Source organism: Octopus sinensis, linkage group LG17 (genome assembly GCF_006345805.1).
Source record: "Octopus sinensis linkage group LG17, ASM634580v1, whole genome shotgun sequence".
NCBI classification, from domain to species: Eukaryota; Metazoa; Mollusca; class Cephalopoda; order Octopoda; family Octopodidae; genus Octopus; species Octopus sinensis.
In genome coordinates, this window is record NC_043013.1 from 39,069,044 (window position 1) to 39,091,053 (window position 22,010).

At 38.7% G+C, this 22,010-nt stretch overlaps 1 protein-coding gene across 1 annotated transcript in view; it reads left to right on the forward strand.

Annotated features, from left to right (window-relative positions):
- The first annotated feature begins 5,081 nt into the window (after positions 1–5,081).
- LOC115220810 (lymphocyte-specific helicase-like) overlaps positions 5,082–22,010 on the forward strand; it is a 53,312-nt gene continuing 36,383 nt past the window's right edge. Inside the window, exons 1-6 of the mRNA XM_036510498.1 lie at positions 5,082–5,390; positions 16,501–16,642; positions 16,676–16,787; positions 19,362–19,492; positions 20,007–20,135; positions 20,927–21,115. Of these exons, the coding sequence (XP_036366391.1) occupies positions 5,389–5,390; positions 16,501–16,642; positions 16,676–16,787; positions 19,362–19,492; positions 20,007–20,135; positions 20,927–21,115 (705 nt within the window). The 5' untranslated portion in view covers positions 5,082–5,388. The remainder of the gene's footprint in view (positions 5,391–16,500; positions 16,643–16,675; positions 16,788–19,361; positions 19,493–20,006; positions 20,136–20,926; positions 21,116–22,010) is intronic.

Below are 22,010 nucleotides of genomic sequence, written 5' to 3' on the forward strand. Positions count from 1 at the left end.
AGAAAGTCCTAAGGCCTCATGCCAGAATCTTACACTCTAAGGCCATCCAGTGCCAGTTTGTTTAAACCCACTGTCAAGGGGGGTAACCACGCTTACACAACTGACAACCTCCACAAAACACAGAAGTTAACATTATCCACCAGATTATGCTTGTACTGAGACAAAACCCAGGGATGAAACAAGCATTCGAAATACTCGGGATAATCAAAATCCCTCAAAATACTACTCACCAGTGCTAAATTATATTCCACGAACCCCACACCAACAGTCAAAAAGCGTGGTTGCCCAAACTGCGGTACTTGCATCAACTTCACTGAAGACAAAACATAAACTTGAATTGGGACAATTTGTTACCATAAATAGGCGCAAGAGTGGCTGTGTGGTAAGTAGCTTGCTTACCAACCACATGGTTCCGGCTTCAGTTCTACTACGTGGCACCTTGGGCAAGTGTCTTCTACTATAGCCTCGGGTCGACCAAAGCCTTATGAGTGGATTTGGTAGATGAAAGCTGAAAGAAGCCCGTCGTATATATATATACTCATTATCTTTTATTAAACTTTTAATACTTTTGATATATATTTAAAAAAATAATATAAATTAATAATTTTATGTATTGGCTTATGTTTTTCATTGTTTGATTTGCCTAATAGTGGTTTTATCTCTAATTTAATATAATATAATATAATATATTTATACTATAAAATTGGATTTAATCCTAAATCTGATTTTTCCCTGTAAGTTTGGATTTATTCCCTAATATTTTATTATATATATATATATATATATGAGTGTGTGTGTGTTTTTGTCCCCCAACATCTCTTGACGACTGATGCTTGTGCGTTTGCGTCCCGTATCGTAGCGGTATTAGGCTTACAAAGAATAAGTCCTGGGGGCAATTTTCTCGACTAAAGGCGGTGCTCCAGCATGGCCGCAGTCAAATGACTGATGCAAGTAAGAGAATAAAAGAATAAAGAAATTTTACCGGTTCGTCAAAAATTAATAAATGTTATCAAATGTAAAGGACGTAACGAGGATTCCAAGATTCAAACAAAATTTACTCTCATTAAAAGACTGTCTATTTATTATCAACAAATACGAGATCTCAGTATTAGACAGATCTCACTGAGAGTACACATAGACATAGTTGCAAAATATAAATCTCCCAAATTCCAAGTCTTCCCATTTTACATGGATAAATAAATAAAATATATTCAAACAAAAATACAAACCACGGCTGGATAAAACTTTAACAAAGTACTTTCACCAACAACTATTCCCGCATAAACACATTCTGCCATTTGACACAGCCAACATTACTTCTCCTGCAATAAATAAGTTCCAAAAGTGTTCCCGCTTTGCTTTTATTCAAACAATACTATAATTCAAATACGAATAATTAGAGAAAATATATTTACACAAAAATACAAACCACGACTGAAATGACATTAACAAACCACACAAGCACTAACTCACAGATAATAAAGGAGAGCTAACAAAATTTAATGAGTGCACGCAAACAATTTCTGTCTACTTTACTATTCGACATATTAAAGGGCCTTGATTGTCTGAGACTGTCACTAGAAACATTCACTCGACCGTGACAACTTTAACTTTCGGCACAAAAATATTGTCACATGACATCAACGACGGACGTAGAGGGGAAGATACAAGCATTTCTAAGCCTAATTACCTCACCATCATCTGCCAATCAAACTGTATCTTAAACAAATTCTTATTTGAGTCATATACTCTCCATAAAAAGAAAATTTTCGAACTCCAGTCAGAAGCAAGACCATTGCTACGTAGCCTATGGCCTTTCAATCTCACTTAACATTCGAAAATCAAAAATCTGTGAAACCGTGTAAGCCTTTAAAAATAAACCATCTAAGATTCCTAGTGCATTTTAAACTTCTTTATATATATTTAGGGACCAGCTACAGCAACTGAGAAGATTCGAAACCGAATCCACAGTTTTATTAATTGTCAGATAAATTTCCGGTCTTTCTGCCCTTGGAAATTAATGAGGATTCTTTTCTATTCTAATCTAGGCACAAGGCCCTAAATTTTTGGGGAGGGGGCCAGTCAATTAGATCGACACCAGTACGCAACTGGTACTTAATTTATCGATCTCGAATGGATGAAAGGCAAAGTCGACCTCGGCGGAATTTGAACTCAGAACATAAAGACAGACGAAATAACTATTTCTTTACTACCACAAGGAGCTAAACACAGAGGGGACAAACAAGAACAAACAAACGGATTAAGCCGATTATATCGACACCAGTGCGTAACTGGTACTTAATTTATCGACCCCGAAAGGATGAAAGGCAAAGTCGACCTCGGCGGAATTTGAACTCGGAACATAACGGCAGACGAAATACGGCTACGTATTTCGCCCGGCATGCTAACGTTACTGCCAGCTCGCCGCCTTCAAAATTAATGAGGATGATTTGACTTCTGAGACCTTCTGTGGTCGTGGAAGGACCAACCTTTTGTTTTAGGATTGGCCTGGTTTAGTTGCCAAACTTTATACGTACCCAACGAGAGGTTTCTTGAGCCTCTTTTGTATCTGCCTTCTGACCAACAAGCATCTCGGCCGAATGGAAAAGAGAGGGACAATGCACTGCTTGTACTCTGTTTTGGCATCACAATTCTCCTCTTTTCTCCCTCACTAGCAGCAGACAATTAAGCGAGCTCCCACACGCAAAGAATCCATTGAACCAGAACGTATTACTACAACTGACTACCAACATGTACGTACACGGGCAAACGACGCGACGCCATCGTTTCTATCTTATGTTGTAGCGTCATTATAATCTACGAAATAAATGGCCATCTCCATAATTAATTGTTTTTTCATTCATTCATTTTTACGATACATCATCATTCAAGCCTCATCGTAACTTTCGCCTTCTCTCCTCCCAATCATGTCGTTACAAATATATGGACGGACTTCTTTCAGTTTCCGTCCTCCAAATCCACTCACAAGGCTTTGGTCAGCCTCTGGTTATAGTGAATGGCGTTTTCCCAAGATGCCACGCAGTGGGACTGAATTTGGAATAATATGGTTGGGAAGCAAGCTTTTTGCAATATAACCACGCTTGCGCCTAAGAAATTAGTGACCTTAAAGAATTAAAAAAAAAAAAAAATGAAAGGCTCTTTCTCTCTCCTCGCCCCACCACCATTTTTTCCCTTTCCCACATGGTGTAGGTATATGATCAGAAACTCGTTGAATATTACAAACGAAAAAAGGCGTAGGTAAAGAATACGAACACCACCGTTTTCGGCGTAACTAAAAACACCGGGTGTGCGTATTTTTTACCTTCGCAAACGAAAAGTTTGTCTGTGAAACAAACTGTATTTTGGATACGGCACTGAGCATCCATTCAATGCCTCTGTTTATCCAACAGCAGATCCGATGAGAATTGGACAAGAGAAGATTAAAGAAAAAAAAACAAAAAAACTTTCGTAATGCGAATCAAATGTCTTCGATTATTTTTTTCTGCAGCGAGAAAATAAATAACAGTTAACCATTCTTTCGATTTCTGAATATAAGCTGTAAGTGGAAAGTTATCACAGGTGCAGACATGGGCAAGTATCTTCTGCTGTAGCCTCCGGTTGACCAAAACCTTGTGAGTATAGTTGGTAGACGGAAACTGAAAGAAACCTAAAAGTACTAGGCTTAAAAGGATAAGTCCTAGGGTTGATTTCTTCGACTAAAACCCTTCGATGCGGTGCTCCAACATGGCCGCAGTCAAATGACTTAAACAAGTAAATGTGTGTCTTTGTGTTTGTGTTTATCGCCCTCCTCCACCGCTTGATAACCGGTGTCAGCTTGTTTATGTTCCCATAACGTAGCGGTTCGGCATAACAGACCGATAGAAAACGTACCCGGCTTTAACATAAAAAAGAGAAGAAAAGAAAAAGTTCTGGAATCAATTTGTTCGACTGAGCCTTTGAAGGCGATGCTCCCGCATGGCCACAGTCCAATGACTGAAACAAGTAAAAGGTTATCAGCATAGGTATTTTGATAAAAAGAGAAAAAAAAAAAAAAAATGGTAAGCAAATTGTCTTCAGAATGGACCGCAATCTCAGTTTTTAAGCGTGGAATCCTCTAAAATCTTGGTAGAAGGAAGGGGAAGAGAAAGATAAACGTGAAAATTTTTTCTCGCCACTTTTTGTTTTTGTGTTTTTAAATCGTGATCTTCGTTATTTGAAAACGTAAATGTCCGAATAAAATAAAAAAAAACTGAAAATAAAATATATGTGATGGTTTGTTGCCAACTTAATGTGACAGTTCCAGAGGCAAAAATGCTTAGTTTCCAGTTGGCTATGTGATTACAAGCGTTCTGTGTCACATTAGCCACGTTTCCTGGGGTTATATAACAGTAGCATCTTCCCTTTCCTGGGACTGCCACATTAATTTGGCAAGAAACCATCACTTTATCGTGCTGCTATTGTATAAGTCTCTCTGAGAGATTTAGAAATGCAATATTTCTAAAATATATAATACAAAAGGAATATAAATTAGTATATAATATAAAATATATAATATAAGGTTCCAGGTAAGTTTGCCTTGATACTATCGAATTGTAATCAGTATTTTCACTCTCAGTGTAACACCAAAAAACCAAAGAATGCTGAATAATAAATACATTATTGAACTTAAAAGGAAAGAAGAAAAGAATTGGTCACCAAAGTAAATATAGTCTACGATGAAAGTTAACTGCATAATTTAATAAAATAACACGATGTCGACAGCTGAAGTCAAACTATCTTTTGGAAAAGCTTTCCCTTTCGCCGACACTATTTGATATTTTTATCGAGATCATCTGCACAGGCGTTCGATCGGGTTTACAAAACAATAAAACGCTCGAAAACCGTTCGGAAACTTTTTTTTTTTTTTTTCAAAACTGACAAGATCGAACAAGTAACATCACATGACCATAAACACATCCTGTTGTCTAAATATAGCCAAATGCAACGGGCTTTTATTAGAAGAAATAACATGATGTAATCTGACAAACCTTTTATATGAAGCATATAAAGGTAGTTGTATACCGCATATAAATTAATACACGTGAACGAAACAATAAATAAAAGGGGCGATCTTTGCCAATAAAAGTTTATAACAGAAAACTGTAATACACAACAACCGGTTGTCTGGATGACATTTCTACACGGAACGAAGATGCACTAGCACCGATAGGTTTCAGCGAATTGGCGCGAAAATCTAGCGTGCCTTTTCATGTTGTCATTGATGTGTTGTGTTTGCTTGGGCTGAGAGGCAACAGTCATTAATATACAAATACGTTCACCCAGATATTTGTGTTTAACAATTTAGAAGTATTTATTTATCGGTGATATTAATGAAGTTCGACTGAAATAATGTAAGTATATATATTTTTTCTCTATGAAGCTATCTTGCGTGTATTTTTTCCCACGAGCGAACTGTCGTTATGAATCTCTCTCTCTCTCTCTCTCTCTCTCTCTCTATATATATATATATATATATATATATATATATATATATAATATATATATCATACACACGTGTGCATATGTATAAATGTATATTTTCTTTTGTATATATGCTATAATTAGATTGTAAGCAGTGCAGATAGTTTTTTATGTATGTATGTATATATATATGATGTGTGTACGTGTATATATATATATGTATGTATAATATTCACACATAACCATAACTATATGAGAAAAAGGATGTAGGGGAAGTAGATAATATCTATCTTCCTTTCTTGGGTAATGTTTCGTCCCAAGTCGATCAAAATCTAGTCAAAGCCTTCCATCTTTAGCCATCATCTTTTTTTTTTCTCTGCTGTCCACTGTTTTTTCTCCTTTTCGTTCAGAAAGATACGGCTCCCTATAATATTATTTAGAGGTGTAAACGCATTTTGAAATGTCAGATATGTATAGCCTATCTATTCTGGGCAATCTTTCGTCTCGCCCTATTCTGTATTTTAAAAGCGTTCTAACCGTGGCCATCTCGTCGTTTTAAAACATTTCAAACGAGATTATCTGGGGAAAAAATGTTCTAAATGTCACCATCCTGTCTTTTTAACACGATCCAACTATGACCATCTTGTTTTACTTAAGCCCAAATCTCCCTCGTGTCACACCCTATCTATCATATAAGAAGACACGTTGGCTAATGTAACCTGTGGTACGCTGCCTGAAGCATATAAAAAAAAATATAGAAGTTCGTGGGTGGAGTGTCTATAGTCAGTCATAGGGTTGCTGGCGTTAAGAATGCAAGAATACATTCCTCGTTGATACTTAAATTTCTTGTTAATTTAATTCATGAAAAAATTGTGTTACAGTCGTTATTTTAATTAAGATGCAAATGATATATTTCAACGGAATATGATTGCCTGAAAAATAAATGGGATGGTCGTGGGTAGAGGTGCCCTTGATCACGTCTGTTGGATCAGACCTGACACGAGCTGGGGCTAAACGACGACAATTGGAATCGGCTTTCAGCTCAGTTAACGAGCGATCCTGAAATGTCAAGGGTTATCGAAATTAGGTTAATTTATTAAATGTAGAAAAAATAGGATCTTGTGAATTTTCCAAGTCTCTCCTTACGCCCCCCCCCCAGGTTTATTTGCGGAAAATTTTTTTCTACACAGTTGTTAACACCCTGCAGGCTGTTTTTTTTTTTTTTTTTCGTTCGCGGGTGAGGATCTTTATATTGGGGGTCAAATTGAAGAAAACTTTATATGCCATGACCCAATCGAATCTACTTCGAATCTATGATTTTTCATAGGTAAATTCTAATTGAGGAAATTCTATATTGTAGAATTGTATTAAAAAGGAACATGGGAACATGCAGAGAAAATCTGCCTTTTATCATAAGAGATTTCGTGAGACTTGGCAGAGGGGCGCACAGTTTTGTGTGGCAGGTACATTTAGCTTATCCTAAGGTTAAATTTACTGATTCTAGATTTGTAGATTTTTTTTTCTTTTTAATTTTGGTTTTTAGAAATCTGAAGTTAAAGGAAAAAAACTGGGTAACTTTAAACCTCTATAACTTCTTAAAAAAAAATTTCTGGTAAAAATGAAATATCTCCTGAGATTCAGCGTGGAAAATTAAGATCAGTAAGCCAAGTTTTAAAAAATTTTCAATAAACTTCGAAACTTTCACATGTGCAGCCAAACAGAAAAGATTCGGTTAAAAAATTAAGTAGGGTTATTTTGTGAAGAAAAATACTAATTTTTCTTTCTTTCTATCACCTTGTATTTTACAATCTGTATACTCATCATCATCGTTTTAACGTCCATTTTTCCACGCTTACATGGGTCTGACGGATTTTGTTGAAGCAGATTTTTCTATGGCCAGGTGCCTTTCCAGTCATCAACCCTCACCTGTTTCCAAGCTGGGTGATATTTCCCCTTGGCCAGACATATTTTTTCAAAGAGAATTGGAAACAAACGACACTACTTGTATGAGGGTGAGGCTTTCTTGCAACTATCATGTAATGTGAATACCAGGAGAGAGAGACACGTTTGTGTGTGTGTGTATATATATATATAACTCCGTTGGTCACCTGGAAGGCTTCAGATGAGTTGCTGTCTTCAAGGACTCTGGCTGTCATTCCGTCGTGGAACTGGCGGACAATTGCAATAAATTTGCTGGGGCAACCAAATTTTCCCATGACCTTCCATAGTCCCTCCCGACTGACTGTATCGAAAGCCTTGGTGAGGTCAACAAAGGTCATGCAGAGGTCAAGGTGCTGCTCCATGCATTTCTCCTGGAGCTGGCGGACGGCGAATATCATGTCAGTGGTCCCTCGACCCACGCGGAAGCCACACTGGCTCTCGGAGAAGGCCTTGCTCCAAGTGTTCCAGAAGGAGGTCAAGCAGGACCCGGGCTATGGACAAGAGGGAGATTTCTCGGTGGTTGTCGCAGGACCGCCGATCTCCTTTCCACTTATAAATGTGGACGATTGTTGCGTCCCGGAAATCTTGAGGGAGTTGTTCCCTGTCCCACATCGACTGGAACAGGCTGGTGAGCTGACTGATCATGGTGGGGCCGCCCGACTTGAACACCTCTGCAGGGATGGCGTCAGAGCCTGGAGCTTTGCCGGTGGACCTTTTTTTTTTTTTTTTTTCCCACACATTATATATATATATATATATATATGCTGGATGTGAGAAAGGAAGATCTCCAGAGGATCAATGTCATCTTGGAGGATACAGAGGGGCTGGCACAAGACAGCCAGTGATGGGGAGCACTGGTGGACCTGCTTAGCTCAGCACACAATGATGCCCCTGGGACCACTAACCTGAGATGACCCCAGCTTCATCATGCAAGAGCATGAAGTAAGTACATGTGTGTTACTGTCTTTTTGCCTTGACATCACGTGATAGTTGTAAACAAGGCGCAGGAGTGGCTATTTAGTAAGTAGCTTGCTTACGAACTGCATGGTTCCAGGCTCAGTCCCACACACATTATATATATATATATATATACATTAAAAACTATCTGCATTCCTTACAATCTAATTATATATATATATATATATACACACACATACATACACATATGGCCCAGACCATCCCCCCCATCTCCATATATGCCCTGACATCATGGAGTTTGTCAGTTCCTTCATCTACCAGGGCTCCACAGTCACCAACAATGGCAACTTGACTCTGGAAATCAATGTAAGATGTGGTCTGGCTGCTGGGATCATGTACTCCCACTGGAAGCCTCTTTGGTTCCACTGCTCTATCTCGTGGAAGATGAAGCTCTGCATATGCAATGCATTGGTCCTGTTCATTCTTGTCTACGGAGCAGAAACCTGCCCCCTTATGAAGACCCTGTTGGCAAAGAGGACTGATGGTTTTAATAGTAGAGCCTTGAGAACCACCGAAGACATCAGATGGTACCATCATGTTTCCAACAGAATTTGCTTGTGTGCATATGCATCAGTCCACAGCCTCTCACCTCATAGCAACCGACTGCATGTGCTGATATGGACATATCCTCTGTCTTATCATACCAGAGCCTTGCTCTCATTCGACACAGCAGCTGTGGGATGGAAGAAGCCCCGTGGAAGGCCCTCCACCAGATGGCTGGATGTGAGAAAGGAAGATCTCCAGAGGATCAATGTCACCTTGGAGGAAACAGGGGGGCTGGCACAAGACAGCCAGTGATGGGGAGCACTGGTGGAGCTGCTTAGCTCAGCACACAATGATGCCTCTGGGACCACTAACCTGAGATGACCCCAGTCCCATCATGCAAGAGCATGAAGTAAGCACATGTGTGTTACTGTCTTTTTGCTTTGACATCACGTGATAGTTGTAAACAAGGTGCAGGAGTGGCTGTGTAGTAAGTAGCTTGCTTACGAACCGCATGGTTCCGGGTTCAGTCCCGCTGCATGGCACCTTGGGCAAGTGCCTTCTACTATAGCCTCGGGCTGACCAAAGCCTTGTGAGTGGATTTGGTAGATGGAAACTGAAAAAAGCCTGTTGTATATATGTATATATATATATATATATGTCTGTGTTTGTCCCCCCAATATCACTTGACAACCAATGCTGGTGTGTTTACGTCCCCATAACTTAGCAGTTTGGCAAAAGAGACCGATAGAATAAGTACTAGGCTTACAAAGAATAAGTCCTGATGTCGATCATTTCGACTAAAGGCAGTGCTACAGTATGGCAGCAGTCAAATGACTGAAACAAGTAAAAGAGTAAGGGCCACCGTCAGTGGTGTCCATTTCCAATAATCTGTGGAAACCTGTTTGGTCATGTATAAATATTACCTTCGAAACAGTTAAGGATATTAGCAATAGGAAGGGCATCCAGCTGTAAAAAAAAAGTCTACTTCAGCAAATTTCATGTGACCCATGGAAACACAGAAATGTGGACATTATAAATGATGATGATGATCAGGATCATAATTTTAGGATATGATCCATCAGGATCATAATTTTAGGATATGATCCATCAGGATCATAATTTTAGGATATGATCCATCAGGATCATAATTTTAGGATATGATCCATCAGGATCATAATTTTAGGATATGATCCATCAGGATCATAATTTTAGAATATGATCCATCAGGATCATAATTTTAGGATATGATCCATCAGATCATAATTTTAGGATGTTTCACCCCTCATCATGGTCATCACCTTCACGTTGCATCATATTTCAGTGGTCAGTACAGTCATCATCATGCTATTTCACTTATCTTTGTCATCTCTTCATCATTGCTATTGTCATCATCATCATCATCATCATCTTCAGGTTGCATCATAAACTTTTCAATGGTTAACATTTGCTATCAACATCATCACTTTTTGTAAGTTATATCCTGTATATGTTCCAGGTTGATACCCCACCATTATCGTCGCCACCACCCTCATCATCAATATCATCCTCGTCATCACCATTATTACCATCATGTTTTGGTTACATCATGGATATTTCAATCATCTATTTAAGTTGCATCATAGCAATTTCAAAGATCACTTAACCATCATCATGATTTTTAAGTTCCATCATGGATATTTCTTCTGATTGACAACTCCCCCATCAAATTTCACCATCACAATCATCACCACATCTTTAAGGTTCTGAGACACCCTTCGCTCACGACACTGACCATGGGATTGCACCTAAAAAGTTACCCTCCCAGGCACAAGTCCGAGCAAGGTTGTTTATGGAAGACCAGCAGTCGCCCATGCATACCGGCCTCCCCTCTCCACGCCACCAGTGTTATCCAAGGGAAAGGCAAAGGCCGATGCAGCTTGGCACCTGTGACGTCGCAACTCATTTCTACAGGTGAATGAACTGGAGCAACGTGAAATAAAGTGTCTTGCTCAAGAACACAACACACAGCCTGGTCTGGGATTCGAACTCACAACCTCATGATCGTAAGCTTGACACTCTAACCTCTGAGCCATGCGCCTTCACATATCTTTAAGGTTATAAGAGGTATATTTTACTGATCAACTACATTGCCATTATCATCATCATTTCTTAATGTTACATCATGGGTATTTCACTCATTGGCATTACTACTATCATCATCATCATCATCGTCGTCATGATCATTAATTTGCATCATAGATACTTCAGTAACCAACATAGGCATCATCATCATGATGTCTTTAGGTTACAACATATTTTACAGATCAACATAACCATCATCATAAACATAACTATTATCATCATCATCTCTTTGTTACATCATGTCTGTTTCACTCGTTAACATCATTACTATCATCATCTATTTGTCACATCATGGATATTTATTTCATGATGAACACCATCACTGTCACTGCTACTACATATTTCTTTATTACCTACAAGTGGCTAAACAGAGAGAGGACAAACATAGGTATTAAGTCGATTGCATCAACCCCCAGTGCGTAACTGGTACTTAATTATCGAACCCGAAAGGATGAAAGGCAAAGTCGACCTCGGCGGAATTTGAACTCGCAACGTAACGCAGACGAAATACCGCTAAGCATTTCGCCCGGCGTGCTAACGTTTCTGCCAGCTCGCCGCTACTACCACAACTATCACCACCACCACTCTGATTTACATCATAAGCATTTCAGTAGTAGTTACTATCATACGCACAGAAGTTCCAATACAGTAATCAATAACTAATCAATACCACCATCACTATATAATTTAGCTTACATCATGATTATTTCAGTAGCCATCACCATTTTTATTGTCATTGAGTATTCTTCGCTTGGATGTAGTTATAGCCATAGAATATTTAAATTTAATCTCCATAGGTTTTATTGCTACTGTAATTTTCTAATTTTGCTGGTGTGTATATGTATATATGCATAGATAGGCCTGTGTGTATGTATATATATATATATATATATATAGGTGCAGAAGTGGCTGTGTGGTAAGTAGCTTGCTTACAAACCACATGGTTCCGGGTTCATTCCCACTGCATGGCATCTTGGACAAGTGTCTTCTACTATAGGCTTGGGCCGACCAAAGCCTTGAGAGTGGATTTGGTAGACAGAAACTTGAAGAAGCCCGTCGTAAATATATGTATGTGTGTCTGAGTTTATCCCCCCAACATAGCTTGGCAACCTATGTTGGTGTGTTTATCTCCCAGTAACTTAGCAGTTCGGCAAAAGAGACTGATAGAATAAGTACTAGGCTTCCAAAGAATAAGTCTTGGGGTTGATTTGCTTGACTAAAGGCAGTGCTCCAACATGGCCACACTCAAATGACAAACAAGTAAAGAGAGTGTATATATATATATATATATATATATATATATATTGATAAAACGGTAAGACAACAAAAGAAAGAAAGAGACCTCAATATTATGTAAATAGCCCAACAGTAAAGAAAAGGAATAATAGAAATAGGAAGGTCATCTGGTTTACGCCCCCTTACTCACCCGAGGTGGCCTTCAATATAGGTAAATATTTCCTAGCACTGATAGATAGACATTTTCCAGTTAACCATACTTATAGGAAACTCTTCAATAGACACAATTTAAAAATTAGTTTTAGTTCAACTACCAATTTTAAAAACATAATCAAACATAACATACAAAAAACACAAGAAGAAAACAGCTGTTCATGCAGGAATAAAGAATTGTGCCCGCTAAATGGAGCTTGCATGTCCAAGACCATCATATATGAAGCTACCGTAAACTCTATAACCACTAAAGACACCGTTTCGACGAAGAAATACGTGGGCCTTACAGAGGGTAATTTGAAGGCCAGGTTCAATAACCACACTTTGAGCTTTAGGCACTGGAACAAAAGAAAAGCGACACAATTGTCTAATCATATTTGGTCTTTAAGAGATAAAGGTGTCGATTATAACATACAATGGAAGATTTTGGCCAGATGTAAGCCCTATACTAACGGCAGCGGAAGGTGCGGTCTATGCGACATGGAGAGATGGCTTATCTGGAAAAGCAGCTTAGACCCTACTACATGTCTAAATACAAGGACAGAGCTTTTCGGATCATGCCCACATGTGACTAAGTTTCTGTTACGTTTTTGGTCCCCTAAAGAAAACAGATAGAACATGCTTTCTATGTTATGTCCCAAGAAGAATTTATATATTTTTTATGTATTTTTATATAATTTTTATGACGAAAAATGCGAGCGATGTATAAGTATGCAGGCAAGCAGAGTTATAACAGAGTAATTTCCCTTTATTTAACGGTATTTTTTCATAACGTTTTCAAATAGCCAGATAACCGAAGAGATGGTGTTGTGGATTTCCACTTCGGCATCTGAAACTCAGAGTTTTATCTTGACTACCGAGTAATGTAACATATTGTATATATATATATATATATATATATATATATATATATATATATAAATAGCTATATATAGATATATGTGTATATATTTAAATTTAAGTCACAATATATAGATTCAAATGATAAAAAAAAGCCCCTTCATTTATTATTGTACAAATCATAGACTATACAGTAATATATACAAGTTGTTGTGACATTAGGGTTTTTCTTATTACTCTTTTACTTGTTTCAGTCATTTGACTGTGGCCATGCTGGAGCACTGCCTTTAGTCAAGCAAATCGACCCCAGGACTTATTCTATCGGACTATTTTACCGAACCGCTAAGTTATGGGGACGTAAACACACCAGCATCGGTTGTCAAGCGATGTTGGGGGGACAAACATGTACACACACATACATACATATATATATATATATACATATACATATATATGACAGGCTTTAACTTTCCGCCTACCAAATCCACTCACAAGGCTTTGGTTGGTTCGAGGCTATAGTAGAAGACACTTGCCCAAGGTGCCATGCAGTGGGACTGAACCCAGAACTATTTGGTTGGTAAGCAAACTACTTACCACACAGCCACTCCTGTGCCTTTAAATAAAAGTTCATCAAACTACTTCTGTCATTTATGACTTATATATATCATATATTATATATATATCATATATATATATATATTATATATATATATATATATCTATATATATAAAACTGTAGTTGTGTGAGTGTCTGTCCCCTTCGATTTAGATTCCTAACTCCTCCCACATTTTGCGGTGCAGTTTAACCAAATTCGGGTATCTTATAGTTGTGATTAATATCAAGCCCGTCTGGCTATTAGCGCGCGTATACGATGAGTCTACGATTTTAAAAATAATTTAACATAATTTTTTATTCCATTTTAATGCATAATTTTTCGTGTGTCGATGGCGGCGGAGTTGGCGTCCACGCTCAAACACCTGCACCTGTGTTTGTTTCTCCCCCTTCTTCCCTCCCTCGTGAAGCTGTGGGGAAGGGAATTTAAGGAAATCAACGTTCTAATGCGTTGTCAAGGAGACCAGCATTCTTTTAGAACAACGACTTCATGGCTTGAAGACACCAAAACAGAAATGGCTAAGAAAGCTCGAATTGGCATCTATAAGGGAAGTAACTCTCTAAAAATGCTTATATAGTTATTTCCCTTACAAACCCGAGCAACGCCGGGCGATACTGCTAGTTATATATATATCATCATCGTTTAACGTCTGTTTTCCATGCTGGAGACCAGCAAGCCAGGAGGCTCAAATTTGATCTGGCAATATTTCTATAGCTGGATGCCCTTCCTAACACCAACTACTCTAAGAGTGTAGTGGGTGCTTTTTATGTGCCACCTGCACAGTAGCCAGTCAGGTGACACTAGCATTGGCCACGTGCAAAAGCGTTAGGACTAGGTCGTATATATATATATATATATATATATACACACACACACACAGGGTGCGTAAGATATTTGAAAACAGATTTATGATTATGAAAAAAAAACCTATATCATAACTGACAACTTTATTTATTAAAAAATTCTGTTGATAAAAATAAATCTTTTCTATAATGTTATTCAATAAAGCCACCTTCAGCTCCAACAACTGCTTCTATATGAGATTTAAATCATCTACATGCTTGAATTATGTGGTCCTGGTTCATTTTGGACATTACTCTGACTATGGCAGCTTTCAAAGAATCTTTGGTGTTTTGGTGTGTTCCGCTCTCTCTACAATGCTCTACATGTAATAGTCGAATGGATTGAGATCTGGGGAATTAGGACGCCAAATGTTATGTGATCATGAAAATTTTCAGCCATCCATTCCTGTGTTATTTGAACCATGTGTGATAGTGCAGATTCTTACTGAAACACATATGGCCTTCCATTGCATACTCTGTCTATCCAGGGTTTAAGAATTACTTCCAAAACCTCAGTGTAGGTGGCAGAGTTAACTCTAAGACCTTGTGGAAAGAAGTAAAGAGGCATCACATGTCCTTCATTGCTGACAACCCCTAAAACCATGACAGTTGCAGGAAATTTTATATGCATAACACTTGGAACTTCAGAAGGGTCTGCACATAACTGCCTGTCATTTCTTCTGTTAACTTTTTGACTTTGGTTGAAGTTTTTCTCATTTGAGGAAAAACCAAATCAAATCTTCTGCTGGATTTTTCAGTTTGTTTAAGAGACTTTTAGATCTGATGTAGTGATTTTCTTTTGCTTTTTTTTTTTTTTTGACTAATTGACCTTTCCTCATCATATAAGACTTGTCTGGTGTCTTTGTGGACAACATTTCTGACTGTTCCTTCTGACACATGGAGATCTTAAGTAAGCTGAGATTCTGCCATTATTATTTTCTGAAACAAAGATTATACAGAGTTAGCAAAAACTGCAGCAATGATCCAAAATAAGTATATTCTCAAATACCTTACGCATCCTCTGGGTGTGTATATGTGTGTGTATATATATATATATATATATATATACACACACACACACACACACACCTGGTCGGCCAAAAGTTACCTGACAATAAATCAGAACCAGTTAATTCCGAGGTATATTTATGTATAACGACTGAATGAATTTGATAAAAGCATTTAAATATGAAACATGAAAATAGTTCAAGAGGAAGTTCTTTTTGAGCGACACATTTTTCCATTTGAGTTAATGTTGAATTACAGCTAGTATTTATGGAGTTTTGATTTACTATCAGGTGACTGTTGGCCAACCCTGTATATATATCGTTGGCGGTGAGCTGGCAGAAACGTTAGCACGCCGGGCGAAATATGTAGCCATATTTCGTCTGCCGTTACGTTCTGAGTTCAAATTCCGCTGAGGTCGACTTTGCCTTTCATCCTTTCGGGGTCGATAAATTAAGTACCAGTTACACACTGGGGTCGATGTGATCGACTTAATCCGTGTGTCTGTCCTTGTTTGTTCCCTCTGTGTTTACCCCTTGTGGGTAATAAAGACATATGTATGTATATCGTTTAATGTCCATCCTGTCAAACTGTCCAACCCATGCCAGCATAGAAAGCGGACATTAAATGCCGATAATGATATATGTGTCTGTGTGTGTGTGTGTATTTATATACATACACACACTCAGTGAATCTTTGTGAATTCCTAATGCAATGTTAAGTTAAAAAGTCAAGTTTAAATGTTTTTGTTATGTTCGTTACAGGCCCAACATTAGCCAACCAGTAAGCATGATGCAGACATCACCTGCAGCATCGACTGAAGAAGAGGATGTTGGCAAGGGAACTAACATCTCTGCAGAGGCTGTCACTGAAGTCAAAATACGTCTTGAAGAAGAAGAAGAAGACGACGACGACGACGGAGGTGGTGGTGGTGGTGGTGGTGGTGGTGGTGGTCATGTGACGATGGAGAAAAAGAGTGTTTCACCATCCAAGCCTCTCAACGTTGCTGTGGAACCATCAGAAGACGCTCACATGTCTTTGAAACTAAATGGTAAGTGGGTTTTTTTTTTTTTTTTTTTTTTGTGTCTTTTACGTTTAGAAGCTTGCTTTGCAACCAGGTTGTTCTTGGGTTCAGTGTCACTGTGCCACACCTTGTGCAAGTGTCTTCTACTATAGCTCTGGGCCAACCAGTGCTTTGTGAGTGAATCTAATTGGTGGAAGCCAATCACATGTTCATGTGTGTGTGTGTGTCTGTGCATATGTCTATACATACATGCATGTGTGTGTGTATGTATGTATATATGTGTGTCTCTTTATGTCTCTGTTTTTCACCCTCCCCCACTTCTTGACAGCTTGTGTTGGTTTGTTTACATCCCTGCAACATAGTTGTTTGGCAAAAGAAACTGACAACATACATACCAGACTTTAAATGACAATTACTGGGAGCAATTTGTTTGACTGAAATCCTTCAAGGCGGTGCCCCAGCATGGTCACAGTCTAAACCAAAACTGACTCAAAACATTTGTTGCAGTTTAGCCCTAGGTTAGACTTGATTGAGCGGATCTTCAGTCATGACCAAGTGTCCCCTTCAGAGTCCCTCTTCTTCTTGATACTGTCTCATTTCTATCTCTTTTATTCTCCTCTTTTACAAAACCCTGCTGCCCATGTAATGACTAGGTTTGTTCTTATTCCAGTAACCCTGCCAGCTTCTGAATCACTCTTAGGGTTTCACAGGAGTCTGATTAGCTAGGGATCTGTGCCAAGCTCCTATCTCAGCTTAGTCATAGTTTCTATGGCTGGATCCTTTCCCTAGCCCCAGCCACTTCGTATAATGTACTAGGCAGGGCTGTGGAGTCAGAAACTATTATGGAGTAGGTGGAGTCCGAGTCGGTAAAACTATATCAACTCTGACTCACAATATCTTTATTCTTTAATATAAACCAGTTATAACATATAGGCCTACTCAATGTACAAGCGTATGCATATGCCTTATTAGATATGTAGACCACAGTCACTTAATTACATAAAGAGGAGTCAGTCAGGTGTCAACAGTAGAGGAGTTGGAGTTGAAGTTTTTTGTTTCGACTCCACATCCCTGGCACTGGGTGCTTTTTTTATGTGACACCAGCAATAGTGAGGTCTCCAAGTAACTTGCAAGACAAGAACCCTCGACTGAGGTGGGAGTAATATTGAGGTCTGTGGCTTTATGCCAGATGATGATGATCATCATTGTTTAACATCCATTTCCATGCTGGTACAGGTTGGATAGTTTGACAGGAGCTGCCCAGACTCCAGTTGTTTATTGTGGCATGGTTTCTCTGGTTGGATACCCTTCATGTGGCACCAGCACCTGAAAGGATAAGCCTCTATATTGTGGAAGACAGTGATTCTACTTAGCTTGATACATCTTATCAAGTGCAGTAAATTGCCACATCTCCCAGTCCATTGTCATTTCCTCAGTGAGGCCCAGCTTCCAAAGATCCCTTCTCACCACTTCATCTCTCATCTTCCTGAGTTTACCCTTTCTACAGGTACCCTCCAAAATTAGAACTTGACACTTCTTAATGCAGTTGTCCTCATCCATACGCAAGTAGGCGTGATGAGAGGTTAAAGTATGATAGAGGAACCAGAATGCTTGTTTCTCTGTAGAAGAGATACATGGCTACCTCTGTTGGAAAAGGAGAGAAGATGGTGAAAGGGCATCAGGGTGTACCCTTAAGTTGCAGGAAGGCTACTGCAGTTGAAGAGGGGTGTTACGGGTAAATGAATTCAGGTGGCCTAGAGGATTGAAATAGATGATTGGGGTACTTTTATTTAACCCTTTGGCATTCAGATTATTCTGATGAATATAAGAATTAATCAATTGTCTCGTAGCTTCAAGATTTCAATGATGTGTTTGTTTATTTTTAGAATGACATTGTAGTCTCACTGTAAGTGGCAGGATTTGGCCAGTTCGAACATAAGACAAGTTGAATATTTGGAACGGATATGGGTGGTTTAAATGCTAAAGGGTTAAAATGTCTTCTTGCATGAAGTACATTAATCCTTCACCCTGTCAAATGTAATATTTATTTATTCGCAGTGTTTTGAATTAATCCTGCATTATTTCGTAGCTTTAAGATTTCAAAGATGTGATTGTTTAGTTTTAGACTGACAAGTTTTAGACTGCCGGTGGCACGTAAAAAGCACCAACCGATCGTGGCCGTTGCTAGCCTCCTCTGGCACCTGTGCCAGTGGCACATAAGCACCCACTACACTCACGGAGTGGTTGGCGTTAGGAAGGGCATCCAGCTGTAGAAACACTGCCAGATCAGACTGGCCTGGTGCAGCCTTCAGGCTTCCCAGACCCCAGTTGAACCGTCCAACCCATGCTAGCATGGAAAATGGACGTTAAACGATGATGATGAATGTAGGGAAGGTGTGAGAGGCCAGATGTGGGTGGGTTGAACATAAAACAGGTAGAACAAGTTTGTCAGACATGACTGCTTTAAATGCTAAAGGGTTACTGTCTACTTTTCTATCAAGGGTTCATACAGCAGACGTCCCTAGTTTTGTTTTTTGCTGTTGTTGTTGTTGTCGTTCTTCCCTGTATTGCTTCAGTTTTTTTTTTTTTTTTTAATTGAAGGAACTACTGACTGTGATAATGATAACACATCCAACAGTATTGAAGATAAAATTTCGCCAAAGAAAGAAATCGAATGTCCTTTGACTGATGGAAGTGATATGGCATCTGAAAAAAATCCCCAAGAAAAAACGGTGAGTTTTAAATGTTCTTCATTGTTTCTGCCTCAGTAATTTCAATGGCTAAATACATTGATAATCATTATCTTCATCATTTAACGTCCACTTTCCTGTGCACACTTGAATTGGACAGGATTTGTTGAGCTGAATTTTCTACGGCTGGATGTTCTTCCTGTTGCCAACCCTCAGCTGTTGCCAGTTGAGGTAATATTTACTTTTGGTTAAGCATGTTTTTCATGAAAGATTGTGCATGAAAGAGATGCACATATTGTCAGCCACTAAGGGACATGCTCAGCTGGTTATGGTTAAGCAACTGACAAGCAAATCTGTGGTACTGAGTAGAATATTTGCTGTAGCCCATCTTTTATACCAAGACAAAACAATGTACATGATAATACTTCCAATCAGTTAAGATCAGAAGCCATGAGAGCCACTGTCTGGTACTGCATCAGAGCAATTATTATTATTATTATTATTATTATTATTATTATTATTATTATAATTATTATCATCATCATCATCATTATAGGTGAAAGAGACTGAGACTAAAGAGACAAACACATCAGTGATGATAACTGCTGACATGATGAAGGAAGAACAGCTGCTGCAGCAGGATTCAATTGAGGCAGAGCAGAAGCTGAAGGAAGAACAGGAAGAGGTGAGTGGCATTGTTGACCCTTGGTTATATTGCATTGAGGATGGTGTATCAGTTTAATAATACATCGTTGTAGTAAATTGGTGTGGCTATGAAAGCAAATGAAATCCATCATGTGTGTGTAGACAAATACGTGATTTATATTTGTGTGTGCGTGTGTGTTTATCTATGAGTGTATATGTATGAATGTGTGTGTGTACATAAGACCAGCAAAGCTTCAGAGTCACTGTTGTTCCTTCATCTTGTGAAAATAAACACCATACTCTATGTATTGATTGCTGCTTCAGTTGTGGCTTGGTTGTTTTTTTATGTATCATCATCATCATCATCATTGTTTAACATCTGCTTTCCATGCTAGCATGGGTTGGACGATTTGACTGAGGACTGGCGAACCAGATGGCTGCACCAAGCTCCAATCTGATCTGGCAGAGTTTGTACAGCTGGATGCCTTTCGTAACGTCAACCACTCCAAGAGTGTAGTGGGTGCTTTTACATGCCACCGGCATGAGGGCCAATGTTTATACATAAAACACATGAATATTATATATATATATATATATATATATATTTCAGTTCTTCGGTTTTTTCTGTAGCGAGTAAATTATATGTGGAAACTGACGATTTAATAGTCTGTTATCAGCATATTGGCATTGAAATAATTTTCTTTAGCCCTTACTTATAAGTTGTGTGTATATATATATATACTCATACACAAGTGTGTGGTGGAGAAAGAAATAGATTCTGTTGCAATCGTGTGGCCAAAATCAACTTAAAAAAATATAATTATCTTTTAGTGCTGGAGTCAAATGAATGAGATGGCTCGGAAGGTGAGGTACCAGCGTTTACAGATTCTCCTGGACAAAAGCAATGCTTACACACAATATCTTTTGGGGCGCATCAAGAAACAAGAGAAAGAAGAGGAACACAGAAGAAAGATGGTGGCCAAATTGATTCAGAAACGCCACAGAGAGAAGGCTCAACGGGTAAGAGACCTTTAATTTTAGGCGCAGTCAGATCTATATTTTATATTCAGCAAGGGTAATTGAAATCCTATTAGAATCATTAGCACGCCGGGCGAAATGCTTGGCAGTATTTCATCTGCCGTTACGTTCTGAGTTCAAATCCCACCGAGGTCGACTTTCAGGGTCGATAAATTAAGAACCAGTTACGCACTGGGGTCGATGTAATCGACTTAATACCTTTGTCTGTCCTTGTTTGTCCCCTCTATGTTTAGCCCCTTGTGGGCAATAAAGAAATAAGTATCGGTTTCAAAGGCGGCGAGTTGGCAGAAATGTTAGCACGCCGGGCGAAATGCATAGCTGTATTTCGTCTGTCGTTACGTTCCGAGTTCAAATTCCGCCAAGGTCGGCTTTACCTTTCATCCATTCAGGATCGATAAATTAAGTACCATTTACGCACTGGGGGTTGATGTAATCGACTTAATTCCTTTGTCTGTCTTTGTTTGTCCCCTCTGTGTTTAGCCCCTTGTGGGTAGTAAAGAAATATATATATAAATTAACTTGACATGGATTCCTTGTTAGAACAGTGTAGTGTGGTTGTCATAAACCTCACTAAGATTTTGGTGCTGCTTTAAATTATATTCTGCCATGGAAAAAAAAAAAAAAAGAACATTAACCACGAATGCAAATGCACACAGGTTTATGTGGGATTGTAAAAACAGTTCTCAATCCTTTACTTATATATGACTACACAAATGTATGTGGTGTTGGAAAAGTAATTATTAGCCGTAAGCTTATTTGTGGTGCGGAGGGCATTAAAAACTGTTACTACTCACAGGTCTATGTGAGGTTGTAAAGAGCAGTTATTATCCGCAGGCTTATGTGGTGTTGCTGTGGGGGAGTTGGCGGTCATAATCAC